Source organism: Coffea eugenioides, chromosome 3, assembly GCF_003713205.1.
Source record: "Coffea eugenioides isolate CCC68of chromosome 3, Ceug_1.0, whole genome shotgun sequence".
Taxonomy (NCBI): Eukaryota; Viridiplantae; Streptophyta; class Magnoliopsida; order Gentianales; family Rubiaceae; genus Coffea; species Coffea eugenioides.
The window spans coordinates 19632052-19643888 of NC_040037.1; the positions used below are offsets into that span (position 1 = coordinate 19632052).

General features: G+C 34.4%; 3 protein-coding genes across 3 annotated transcripts; all 3 read left to right on the top strand.

Annotated features, from left to right (window-relative positions):
• The first annotated feature begins 1885 nt into the window (after positions 1 to 1885).
• On the top strand, positions 1886 to 3236 carry LOC113766271 (pentatricopeptide repeat-containing protein At4g02750-like). Its single transcript, XM_027310480.1, has 2 exons — positions 1886 to 3096; positions 3227 to 3236. Exons 1-2 carry the CDS (start codon positions 1886 to 1888, stop codon positions 3234 to 3236), a joined length of 1221 nt encoding a protein of 406 aa, XP_027166281.1.
• Positions 3215 to 4754, top strand: LOC113766840 (pentatricopeptide repeat-containing protein At2g13600-like). Its single transcript, XM_027311001.1, has 2 exons — positions 3215 to 3953; positions 4685 to 4754. The coding sequence occupies exons 1-2, from the start codon at positions 3239 to 3241 to the stop codon at positions 4726 to 4728; spliced, it is 759 nt and encodes a 252-aa protein (XP_027166802.1). The 5' UTR covers positions 3215 to 3238; the 3' UTR covers positions 4729 to 4754.
• Positions 4732 to 6784, top strand: LOC113766272. The gene is made up of 5 exons (XM_027310481.1): positions 4732 to 4735; positions 4855 to 4964; positions 5546 to 5666; positions 6001 to 6214; positions 6384 to 6784. The coding sequence occupies exons 1-4, from the start codon at positions 4732 to 4734 to the stop codon at positions 6105 to 6107; spliced, it is 342 nt and encodes a 113-aa protein (XP_027166282.1). The 3' UTR covers positions 6108 to 6214; positions 6384 to 6784.
• Positions 6785 to 11837: the final 5053 nt, after the last annotated feature.

An 11837-nucleotide genomic window follows, 5' to 3' on the forward strand; every position in this document is an offset into this window, starting at 1 on the left:
TATCATAAATATGTTTTTTAATTAATTCTTTTATTTTTGGAAAAATGGCCAATTTCGTCCCTATACTTTTATACTTGTGCCGATTTAGTCCCTTTATTTTATTCTTGGCCAATTAGATACCTTAACTTAAAATGCAAGTTCAATTGAGGCCCTTTGTGGCGGCGCCACCAGAAAATATCAAGCAGGCGGGAAATTGACCACATAATAAGGTTTACTTTTGGAACATCACTTATGGGACTCTAAGAAAGCCAAATAAAATCATACGTAGCAGAATTAAACTCTGAAATCATACCAAACTGGAATTTTGTCCATAATTACAAGTGAAAGGGGGGAATCCCCAGTGGACATTACAAGTGAAAAACCCAAGCGCATATCAGATGATGCATATATATATACATATGGGGGGTATAGTAGCTAGGACCAATCGAATTAGGAAGGAGTACTAAAGAAGAGTAAACTGAAATTGGAAAAGACAAGACAGGATTTGAGGAGGCTTCGAAGATCTGCTGCGGCATTCATGGGTTGGAGAATGATGTGTGGTGCGGGAACAAAGGGATTGTGAACGGCGGTGAAGTGTACGGAGGTTCCTGTGCAGAGCCCGGGGGAATCATCAGCTGGGACGGAGTGCACTATACTGAGGCTGCAAACAAATGGATTGCCAACCTCGTACCCAATGGTTCGCTCTCTGACCCACCCACCACTCCCAATCGCAAGAGCCTGTCATCCCCAAATCTGAGCTGTTGCTGCTGCTGCTCCTCCTCCTCCTCCTTCTCACCATTTTTTTCTGCAACCTTCATCGAAATTGCCTTTCATGCTCGATTCGCACCCCATTTTGTCTGTTGTTGCAATCCCATCGGCCTCCTTTTTCTTGTCCATCATCAATCACTGGAATTTTGCCCAAATATCTCTTGGATTATAACTCTAATTGTTTTCTACATAAGTCTCTTTCAATTTGGTATGATTTCAGAGTTTAATTCTGCTACCGTATGATTTTATTTGGCTTTCTTAGAGTCCCATAAGTGATGTTCCAAAAGTAACCCTTATTTTGTGGTCAATTTCACGCCGGCTTGATATTTTCTGGCGGCGCCGCCGCAAAGGGCCTCAATTGCACTTGCATTTTAAGTTAAGGTATCTAATTGGCCAAGAATAAAATAAAGGGACTAAATCGACACAAGTATAAAAGTACAGGGATGAAATTAGCCATTTTCTCTTTATTTTTTAATCACTTTTTTAATTTGAAATACAGACATCACATCACGAACAATAATACATTAATTATTTCAAACAATATTTCAAATAAACTCCTACCCAAACACACCCGTAGTATTTTCCATGATGTGATAAATGCGAGATGAAAATGTGTTTGTGAAGATTTTTTTTTTTAAAAAAAAGTGTTTAGTTATTGTGATTATAATTCAAGCAAAATAATATCGGTAAATAATGGCTACCCAACCACATAAATGCTTGCTCTCCCAACAATTATTAAGCACATAATAGGCACTTTTAGTTTTAAAAAAAAAAGGTTTCTGATAAGCCATTGGTCCATAGTAATCCCAAATAGGGTTTAATTTCACTTTTTAAAAAGTTTTTTTTTTTATTTTAAGAAAAACCCCTACAATAGCTCAAATTTAATTGTTTATAATAAGTCTATAAACCTGATTCTGTTCATACCGTTTGCCCAGTCCCGCCAATTCAAGCACCTAACGAACTTTTGCCTTCTCCCTCCTTATGTCTCTACACCCATTTTATGTCTCGCTCTCTTTTCAATCGCACCTTCTGCACATTTCCATGGAACCCAAGAACCCATATTTTTCAGTGCAACAAAAGAATCCACGAGCTGCTGAAATTTGGCCAAGTCGATCATGCCCGCAAGGTGTTTGATTCAATGCCGCAAAGAGACTCTGTCACATGGAACTCCATGATCTCTGGTTACTCGAAAAGCAACCGCATCAAGGATGCCGAAGTTCTTTTTAACGTTTGTCAAGATAAGAATGTGACAACCTGGACTGCAATGCTATCTGGCTATGCCAAAAATGGACGAATTTGGGAGGCTATTAGACTTTTTGAGGCCATGCCCGAGAGGAATATTGTTTCGTATAATGCGATGATTAGTGGGTATTGGGGAATTGGTGATTTTGTTAATGCGAGGAGGTTGTTTGATGTAATGTCTGAAAAGAATGTGTCAACTTGGAATTCGATGATCACAGGGTATTGCAGGTGTGGGAGAGTATACGAGGCTCATGCTTTGTTTGATGAAATGCCGGAGAGGAATTCAGTTTCATGGGTGGTGATGATTTCTGGGTATGTGGAGATAGGTCAGTTTGAGGAAGCTTGGGCTTTATTTTTGGAGATTCATAGATGGAGAGAGGTAAAGCTAGACCAGGCTGTAATTGTGGTTACTTTGTCCACTGCAACAGGATTGGATGATGTGGAGTTGGTTAAGAGCTTGATGGCATTGGTGATGAAGATCGGATACGACAAAGATGTGGTGGTGGGGACTGCGACTTTGAATGGTTTGACAAGGAATGGGAGTTTGGACTCTGCTATCAAATTTTTTGAGGGAATGCAAGAGAGGAATGACTATGCCTACACTACGATGATCACAGCCTTTTCAGAATGTGGAAGGTTGGAAGATGCCATTGCACTGTATAGACAAGTTCCTGATGTAACTGTTGATATAAGAACGGCAATGATGAGTAGCTATGCTCAAAATGGGATGTTAAATGAAGCGAGAATTTTATTTGACGAGATTAGGAACCCAAATGTTGTTACGTGGAATGCGATGCTCACGGGATATGCGCAAAATGGGATGGTTGAGGAGGCCAAAAACCTGTTTGCAAGGATGCCTGTGAGAAATATAGTTTCTTGGGGGGCGATGATCTCTGGGCTTGTGCAGAGTGGACAGAATAGAGAAGCTTTGGAGGTATTAGTTCAGCTACATAGGTCAGGCACTGCACCTAGTTGTTCTAGTTTCACTACTGCTCTCCTGGCATGTAGTAACTGTGGAGATTATGAAGTTGGTAGGCAGATACATTCTCTTGTTTTTAAATTAGGTTATCAATACAATACCTACATAGGAAATGGGTTGATTTCCATGTATGCTAAATCCAAGAATATGGAAGTCAGTTCTCTGGCTTTTAGTTCTATGAGTGAGAGAGATATAGTCTCTTGGAATTCTCTCATAATTGGTTTCTCTGAGAATGACATGCTGGATTGTGCTTTAAAGACATTCCTGAAGATGCCAAAACATAACACGGTATCCTGGAATTCTATGTTAGCAGCTTATGTGCAAGCTGGGGAAGGAGAATTTGCTTGTCGACTATTCCTTGACATGTTAGGCCAGGATGTAAAACCAAGTGAGCTAACTTTTACATACCTGCTTAGTGTTAGCGGGAACCTATGTGCAGTCAAGCTCGGAAAACAGATCCATGCCCTTATTTTTAAACTTGGATGGGCTTCCCATCTCTTTGTTGGTAATGCTTTGATCAATATGTACTTTAAGTTTGGCTCTGAGGATGGTTTTCTGGCTTTTGAAAGTATGGAAGAGCGAGATCTGGTCACATGGAATATTGTTTTGACTGGCTGTGGTGAGAATGGGTTTGTTGAAGATGCTATCCAAATTTTCCAGAAAATGGAAGGTGAAGGATTTGTTCCTGATCAGGTTAGTTTTCTGGGGCTTCTTTGTGCTTGTGGCCGTGCAGGGTTAGTAGCTGAAGGGTTGGCCTACTTTAGTTCCATGATTCAGTATTACCTGATTGCACCCACAATCTATCACTACACTGCTCTGGTGGATCTTCTCGGCAGAGCTGGGCGACTCTCTGAGGCTGAGTCCATTATTGACAAGATGCCTTTTGAGCCAGATGCCGTGATTTTGGAAGTTCTTCTAGCTGCATGTAGAATCCACAATAACATCAAACTTGGCCAGAAAATTGCAGGAAGACTTCTTCAGATTGGTATGTGAAGATTTTGGTCTTACATTTTGCTTTCAAGCATATATGCTTCTCAATGCTTCTGGTTAGGATGTAGTCTTTTATTTTTCTGTCTACTAGTGCAGTAATTATGTTGTGCCATAATTAACTACACATATACTGCTCTGTGTTGTCTGGATTTGACAACTAAGAAATTGAGTAGTTCAATATCAGTCTGCATTCTTTTTTAACAATATTTCACTATGTTATATGTCTGTCTAATGTATTTTGCTTGACATTCTGTTCGTGTGTTAAAAAAAAATTGTCTTTAAGTTGTCAGTTTGCCTTTTATTGTGCTAAAATTACATTTTGGTCCCATCTTGTTTGTGGTGAGTAATATACCTACTATGCGTATGATTTTTACTAGAAAAGACTTGATTTGTTTTGTGTTTCTTTTTCCAAGTGAAAAGACTGAAGGTGAATATGCAGTTTGAGTACAATCAGGATTGATAGCTTCCTGGTCGTCAGATCTGATTTATGCAAAATATTCTGAAATTTTTTAGGGGAATTGAAATAATAGCATTTTGTCTGTATTATTTGTTGGTATGCCAGGTTGATTTGTGATCAATGGAGAGGAGTACACTATCCATTCTCTGTAACTCCCCTGAAAAGAATTCCTAGAGTTTGTTTTTAGACGGCTTAGTACAGGCTTTAGTTGATTCATGAATCTGAGACTTTGTCTCGGATGTTGACAGTGATGGTTTTCCTGTTTTCAGGTGGAAAGGTGTCAACCGCTTGTACAAGCTCTTGTGTTGGTTAAGAAATGGGCAGAGTGTCATGATAAGGTACGACTGATATACTTGATACTAAGAGAGGGAAAGTCTTGTAAGTGTGGATCCTGGTTTAAATTAAAATATAACCCAACTGATCTTTGATGATTATTCAGGAAAAACTGTCAGAGCAGAAGAAATTGGTTTACAGCGTGGTATAACTGGACCAGAAAAGGTGCAAGAGGTTATAGTAACTGGCATTGATTATGCCAGAAAGGCAGAAACTGTAAGAATATGTGCCCATACATGTCAATGTTGGTTGCACCTGTTATTCTTGGTCTTTACCAGAATTAGACAGTGATGTCCAGGAAATTGTTGGGAATAACTTTTGTATACAAAAATCAAGAAGCTTAGCAGCATGTTTTAGTAGAAATGGCAAAGGGAAATTTTTGTCCTTTCTCTAGTTGAATGATCTTAACTTTTGTAGTTTGGCCACATACAAAACTTCTTATCCTTTAGATCTGATTGCTTGGATACTAGACTTTGAGGTCCAGGAATTTGTTTGGAATAGCTTGCATATACAAAAATCATGAAACTTTAAGCAGCATGTTTTGCCACAAATGTTATTTGGAAATTTTTATCCTATCTTCTGTATAGTTATCTTTACTTCTGGAGTTGAGCCACTTTGTTAGTCCCTCAGTCAGTATATATTTGCTCTCTTTTATCACTTATTGCTAAGACTAATTCTTATGACATTTGGATTTGCTCAAGTTACTTGCAGTTCTCTTGACTAGTGAATTAATATGTCTTCAGCGTCAATCATGCCATTTATCTTGCTTGTAATTGCTATATGATTCTCATGACCAGGTCCCTTTTTGGAACTCCAACTTTTCGGTAGACTTTTCATATGTTGCTGCATCAGAGGATAGTAATGCACTGGAAAGCTCTTTCATTTCAGCATTTGAAGGTGCTTGTGCCAGTGGTTTAGGTATGAACAATATTGCTGTACTGCTCTTTAGAGGGTGAAAGGTTTGAAAATCTCATAATTTTTTTTCTGCTTTTTGGTTGCAAGGAAAATTGGCGATTATGTATCATTTTTTGGGGTGTTAATGTTTTCTGTGGAAATTATGTAATTTATTTCTTCCTGTGACATAAGCATATTTGATTGTGTCCTGCAGGGTGCATCCAGACTGAATTCTAATCTGATTTGCCTCTTTCTGAGGGTATAAATATAAAAATGCATGTGGCTTATGTATCTTTTATCAACAAAACTATTGTTTAGCTTTAAAAGCTGATGTTGAAGAATTGGAACTCTTGTGCAGCTCAATTTTATCTCTGTTCTTCAGCTTTGTGGAGTATGTGGAAGTATACAGTTCTACATGTATCTGCTCTAAATGGCTATATCCAGTATCCTCTCACAAGGATCTGAGAAGATTTCTAGCTAAGGGAATGGATCAACCAATTCAAGAAGATCTTATGGAGTTTCTCACATGAAGTCCTCAATTTTGGAGGATTTCTTACTGGGAAGTCAGCCAGGTAGAAGCCATAGTCTGGCAGTTGATGCACACAATCTGCAGATATTATTGCCTGATAGTTCAGGATTTGCCAGTTTCTGAAATCCTGCATTGGGATGTATTGGGTTATCTCACTTTACACAACGAGTAACAAACTCAGTAGGGCGCTTATGCGTTTGCTTTCTTTTCAGGCTATGGTTTTGCTCACAGACTTATGGGGCTGCTGCTGTATGGCGAGAAGTGATGCTCCGACAAGATTTGAAGCTCCTCGAGATTCTTAAGTAGGAGGAGTTTTGCAGTACAAGTTTTGGTGATATCAGTAATTGGCAAGATCAATGGACTTGTTCTTGTAATTTTTGTTTATGGATGGCAACAAGTAGGGTAAAACCCAATACCCATTGATACATGACCTGCTGATTAGTTCGATTGTCCAAGCAATGGGTTATCCATTAGAGTTTGATATTGAGGAGGGGGTTATGTATATATGTGCATAAGATCAGGAGTTAGAAGAAAAATATACCATTTATTCTTCCAAGGGATACTTGTACCATTTTGTTGTTATTTCAAGTTGATCATTTGGCCACGATCTTTGAAGTGATTTTTTTTCTAAGTGGCATATCGTATGATTGTAAATCATGGCTTTAACCTATGGTTTTATTATAATGGAATGTTTTTATCTTAATGTACTAATTTTGTTAGTTTCCAAATTTTTAAACCATGTAGGTGCATGTATTTTGGTTTCATGAATGATTTGACAGGTTTAAGTAGCTGGTAGAGGATACCTGAGAGTTGCAGGTTTGTTAATGGGAATTAAATCGGTTGGGTTCTCCGACAGGTTTGATAAGAGACTTTTCTGAACGAGTAAGGAGTGGGTAAGAGGGATTTTAGAGGATAACCTATCCCTTGCAATCCCTATGTTTGTTTACTTCGACAGAGAGTTATTTTTGTTTGCTTTGATGGAGAGTGATAGGACAACAGTAGCATCGCAGATACAATGAATTTGAAAGTCACAAAATCAACGGAAAACCAAATTATTACTCCTATTCTTAAGAAACTGCATTAGCTTGTGAAATTACCTTAGTCTGCGGCTAATGGTAGGTTTAGATTGGGAGATTAATGGTTTAATCACATTAAAAGGCAACCTAGGGATGACGATATTATAGTTTGATTATAGAGTAAATCTTATATATACTGACAGTGTATATATTATCATAATTGGATGTACGACACGTAATCTTGCTATTTCGCTTTCCAAAATCAGAACGCATTGTCCTGTTAAAGAGCAAGAAAATAGCAAGTTTAAGAGTGGCAAAAGTTTACATTGTATTCTAATACTATTTCATTAATCTCCCAATCTAATTCTGTCCATACTCTTGGATTTTAGGTAATTTTACCCCTATAAAATAGACAAATATGCAGTAAGATCTGAGGTACTAGAAAGTAATAATTTGAATTTAAGTTGTGTCTATGATTCATTTATGATGCTACTACCCATCTAATCCTATCCTAATTCTTACATTTGAGGTAGTTATAAAGTCGCTCATGTTCTAGCTAAGAATGCAAAATTCATATGTGATCATGTCTTTTGGTGGAGAGATCCTCCGGAATTTGTTGTATCATTTCTAATGGCAGATTTGTTAAAAGTTAAAAAAATTTCAATGCTTTTATCCAAAAAAAAAAATATACACGTTTATGACTTTTGAAAATCATAATTTGATTTTCAATTCTTATGACTTTCAAAATGATAACATTTATGATGACTATTATCCTTTCGAAAATTCCGGACACAAATAGATCTGACGAACAAATAATAAAAATTAAGATAAAACAATTGTAGCTCCAAGATCATCTGCAGTCTCCATTATTCTCATATATGTTATTTAATATCTGTATACAATTGATGATGTAACTTCCACCATTAGGTCAAATTTTAATGAAAATATGATATTTTATCAACAAAAAAAAAATCTAGACACAACAAAAAATATAAGTTTAAGATTTCAATGCCTACTACTTCAGTAGTAATTTATAGGGAAAATCGTTCAAAACGTCCCTCACATTTTGTAAAATGACTTTTTTCGTCCCTCACTTTTAAAAGTGTAATTTTACATTCCTTACAAATTCATATTGGTCAAATTTGGTCCCTACCTAGGTTTCCGACTAATTTTTGGTCGGAATTCATCACGTGCCTTGCATGTGATTATTTTTGAGGGGTAAAATTGTCAAATCAAAATTTACATAATCCATCTATAATCCCTTATATTTCACAAAATAAATTTTTCATCCCTCACATTTCACAAAATGAATTTTTTCATCTCTTATTGACCATGTACACAAATAATTTTTTTTTTAAATTCGTGTATATATCTATTTGATATCACCTAAACAATATGAATAGTATGTAATATATCTCTATTTTATTTCACTTAAACAGACTAATTGTAGTTGTGCATATGCTATTCAATAGATATATACATGAGTTTAAATCTAATAATTTTTTTTAAACCCATATATTTATATTTGATTTCACCATGTAAATTTATTTAATATTTGTAACCTTTTCTATTTTGGTAATAATTCATTTATTAAGTTGCATAATAAGACCATCTAATTAATCAATGTTAATTCGAATTTTATAGTCATGCTAACAAATTGTAATTTAAATTTGAAATTTTTACTCACTACCTTTAAGACTAATAGTTGAATTTCTTACCTTATGATTATCTTAAAATTTAAAAGTGTCAATCACTTACTTAATTTGGTCATACTTTTCCTTTGTTTATTTTTTCTGTCCAAATTTAATTCGATATAAATGCTTGATAATGTTTAGAATTAAATATCTTCTTTGTTTTCAATTTTTGAGTAAAAGGAATGAACATGAGTAAAAAACTAATAATTTTTTTAAACCCCTGTATATATCTATTTTAATTTCACTTGAACAGTACTTTCAGATGAAATGTTCAGGTGAAATTAAATAGAGAATACTATTCATATTATTCAGGTGAAATCAAATAGATATATATTAATTTTAAAAAAAAAAGGTATTCGTACACATGATTAATAAGGGATGAAAAAATTTATTTTTTAAAATATGAGGGACGAAATAATTCATTTTGTGAAATGTGAGGGACTATGGATCGGATTATGTAAACTTTGATTTGACAATTTTGCCCTTAAAAATGATTACAAGCGAGGCACATGGTGGATTTCGATTAAAAACTAGTCGGAAACCTAGATAGGGACCAAATTTAACCAATGTGAATTTGTAAGGGATGTAAAAATATACTTTTAAAAGTGAGGGACGCAAAAAGTCATTTTGTAAAATGTGAGAGATGTTTTGAATGATTTTCCCTAATTTATAATGTGTGTATATACATATGCCATTATGGAAACTTTTTTTTTTGAACTTTCTTTAATTAAAAAAATAAAACAACTACGAATAATGTTTGGCCTTTGAAGACCACATCAATCAGATTTTCAAGTCCAATGGGACTCTAAAAGAAAAAATTATTCTTTGAGCATGACCAGTCCACTCCCAACCTAAACAAAACTTCTATTGACCTAAGGAGCGTTTGGTCATTCAAAATTTCAAATAACCTTATCACATCACAATATGAGGGCATCTACAATGCGGTGTAATAGAGGGTCTAAATAATATCCTTTATTATATCCAACGATTATACCCTCTCCAACAGTGGGAATGTAAAAGCCATGATGCATATCATAGCCATTACAAGCAGAAAAGATATACAAGAAGACAAAAAAAAAAGGTTGTGGATCCCATTTAATAAGTGTTGGGTATTTGTTTAATAATTACATAATTATTTTTTAGCAAATAACAATGTATTATTTTTTAGAACCACAAAAATATATATCTTTTTTCATAAATTAATAACATTATTTTTCAAAAAAATAAAAAAATTGGGAAATAAATTTTTTTTTGAAATTTAATAAATTATTTTCCAAAAATAATGAAATCATTGTTTAGAAAATAAATTTATTTCTTTATGGGATATGGATTGCGAATTATAAAATAAATATGTGATTTAATTGTAAATCTATACTATTATACTATGTAAACTATAATTTATGGTGAGAAATAGTGTATTGAAAGAGGGGATAATAAAGTAACATGTGTCATATGATTTATACTACTCAATAAAGTGTAATTCATTATGGATGCCTAGAGGTGGCAATTTGTCCCAAGTCCCAATGAACTATCCATGCCCAAAAGAACTTTGGGCGGGATGGGTATTGTAATTTGATATTGGGTTTAAAATGGGATGCATCCCAATTGTACCCATTATTTGATGGGAAATGTTGGGAAATACTTGGGTACCCATTGGACCCAAATATCTTCCCAAAAAATTTCATTTATTCAAAAATTCATCTCTGATTTTTTTTTTCGAAAAATCTAATTTTTTTTCACTTCCATTTTCTTTCTTTTCCTTTCTTCACTTTCCTACAAAAGAAAACCAATTAAGTAAAAATGACTTTTGGTGTCTACAAGAATCAATGCTTTACTAACAACTGTTGGCATCCTTTATGTTGGTTTTATGCTAATTGTTGAACTATCTACATAGATTTCTATATGCAACCTGTTATCAATTTTTAATTAGCTTCTTCGTTTCTGTGCTAGCTTTATTCAGCATTTAATGTGAATTTCTTTTGTATCAAATTTTGGAAATTTTAAGAATGTCAGTAAGAATGAATTTGGTGTTAAAAAATCTTGTTTCTAATCCTTGTGTCAGACAACATTATAGGTAAGGTTGGAATATGGCGGTATATCTATCTTTTCCTTTATTTGTTAATCCAATTTTTGGTTTAATCCAGGGAAAAGATATGTTCATTCTTACCAAAATATTATGTCTTTTTAAAATAACTGTTGATCGTTTTAGAGTGTAAATGAATTCAGGAAAATATAAATTCACAATAAGATCAAAAGAAATTTAACAAATAAAAATATTAAAGGTATATAAAAAATAAAAAAGAATTAAAGGAAAAAAATATAGAAAATAGATTTGAGTATTGGGCAGGATCAATCTAAACCCATCCCAAAGTGATCTCGTCCAAGTTACTCCCAAAGCACATATGGATAAGGTTAAATCCAAATCCCATATGATTCGGTTCCATTTCGAACCCAAACAATTTTGCCACCTCTATGGATGCCCTAACTAGTAGCGGAGCTAGGATCCTTTAGTGGGGACAAGGACATCCTCGAGGATGTTTACTTTACACCTGCCTCGACTATATCAACAAGAATAAGCTCAACCTATTTGCATAATATTTTTATGTGTAACGCATAAATCGTATTATTTCATATAAAATTAATATTACAAATTTAACTCCAAAAAAAGAACTTAAAAACTATAATCAAAGAGAAGAAAAGTTTATGTTTGAAAAATTATTTATGACAGGCTCAACAATTTTTTTTTATGAGGTGGATTACAATTATGTCATTCAAAAAATTAGAAAGGTGTAAATCTTGATAGTTGGAAATACTAAGTAAAAACACCAGTCCGCATGTTCACTAAGAAATATAATGAATTGTGACCACCTTAGCCAATGTGAAATGTGAACATCTAACATACTTCATTGATGTTAAATATTTGGGTTAATTCCACTTTGTCCCCTCAAACTATACA

Excerpts from the sequence above, each read along its gene's own strand:
- LOC113766271 (XM_027310480.1), top strand. The coding sequence starts at position 1,886 with ATGCCGCAAAGAGACTCTGTCACATGGAACTCCATGATCTCTGGTTAC.
- LOC113766840 (XM_027311001.1), top strand. The coding sequence starts at position 3,239 with ATGCCAAAACATAACACGGTATCCTGGAATTCTATGTTAGCAGCTTAT. Across the intron at positions 3,954-4,684 it reads AGGAAGACTTCTTCAGATTG|GTGGAAAGGTGTCAACCGCT; the intron begins GTATGTGAAGAT and ends TCCTGTTTTCAG.
- LOC113766272 (XM_027310481.1), top strand. Across the intron at positions 4,965-5,545 it reads ATGCCAGAAAGGCAGAAACT|GTCCCTTTTTGGAACTCCAA; the intron begins GTAAGAATATGT and ends TCTCATGACCAG. Across the intron at positions 5,667-6,000 it reads TGCTTGTGCCAGTGGTTTAG|CTCAATTTTATCTCTGTTCT; the intron begins GTATGAACAATA and ends ACTCTTGTGCAG.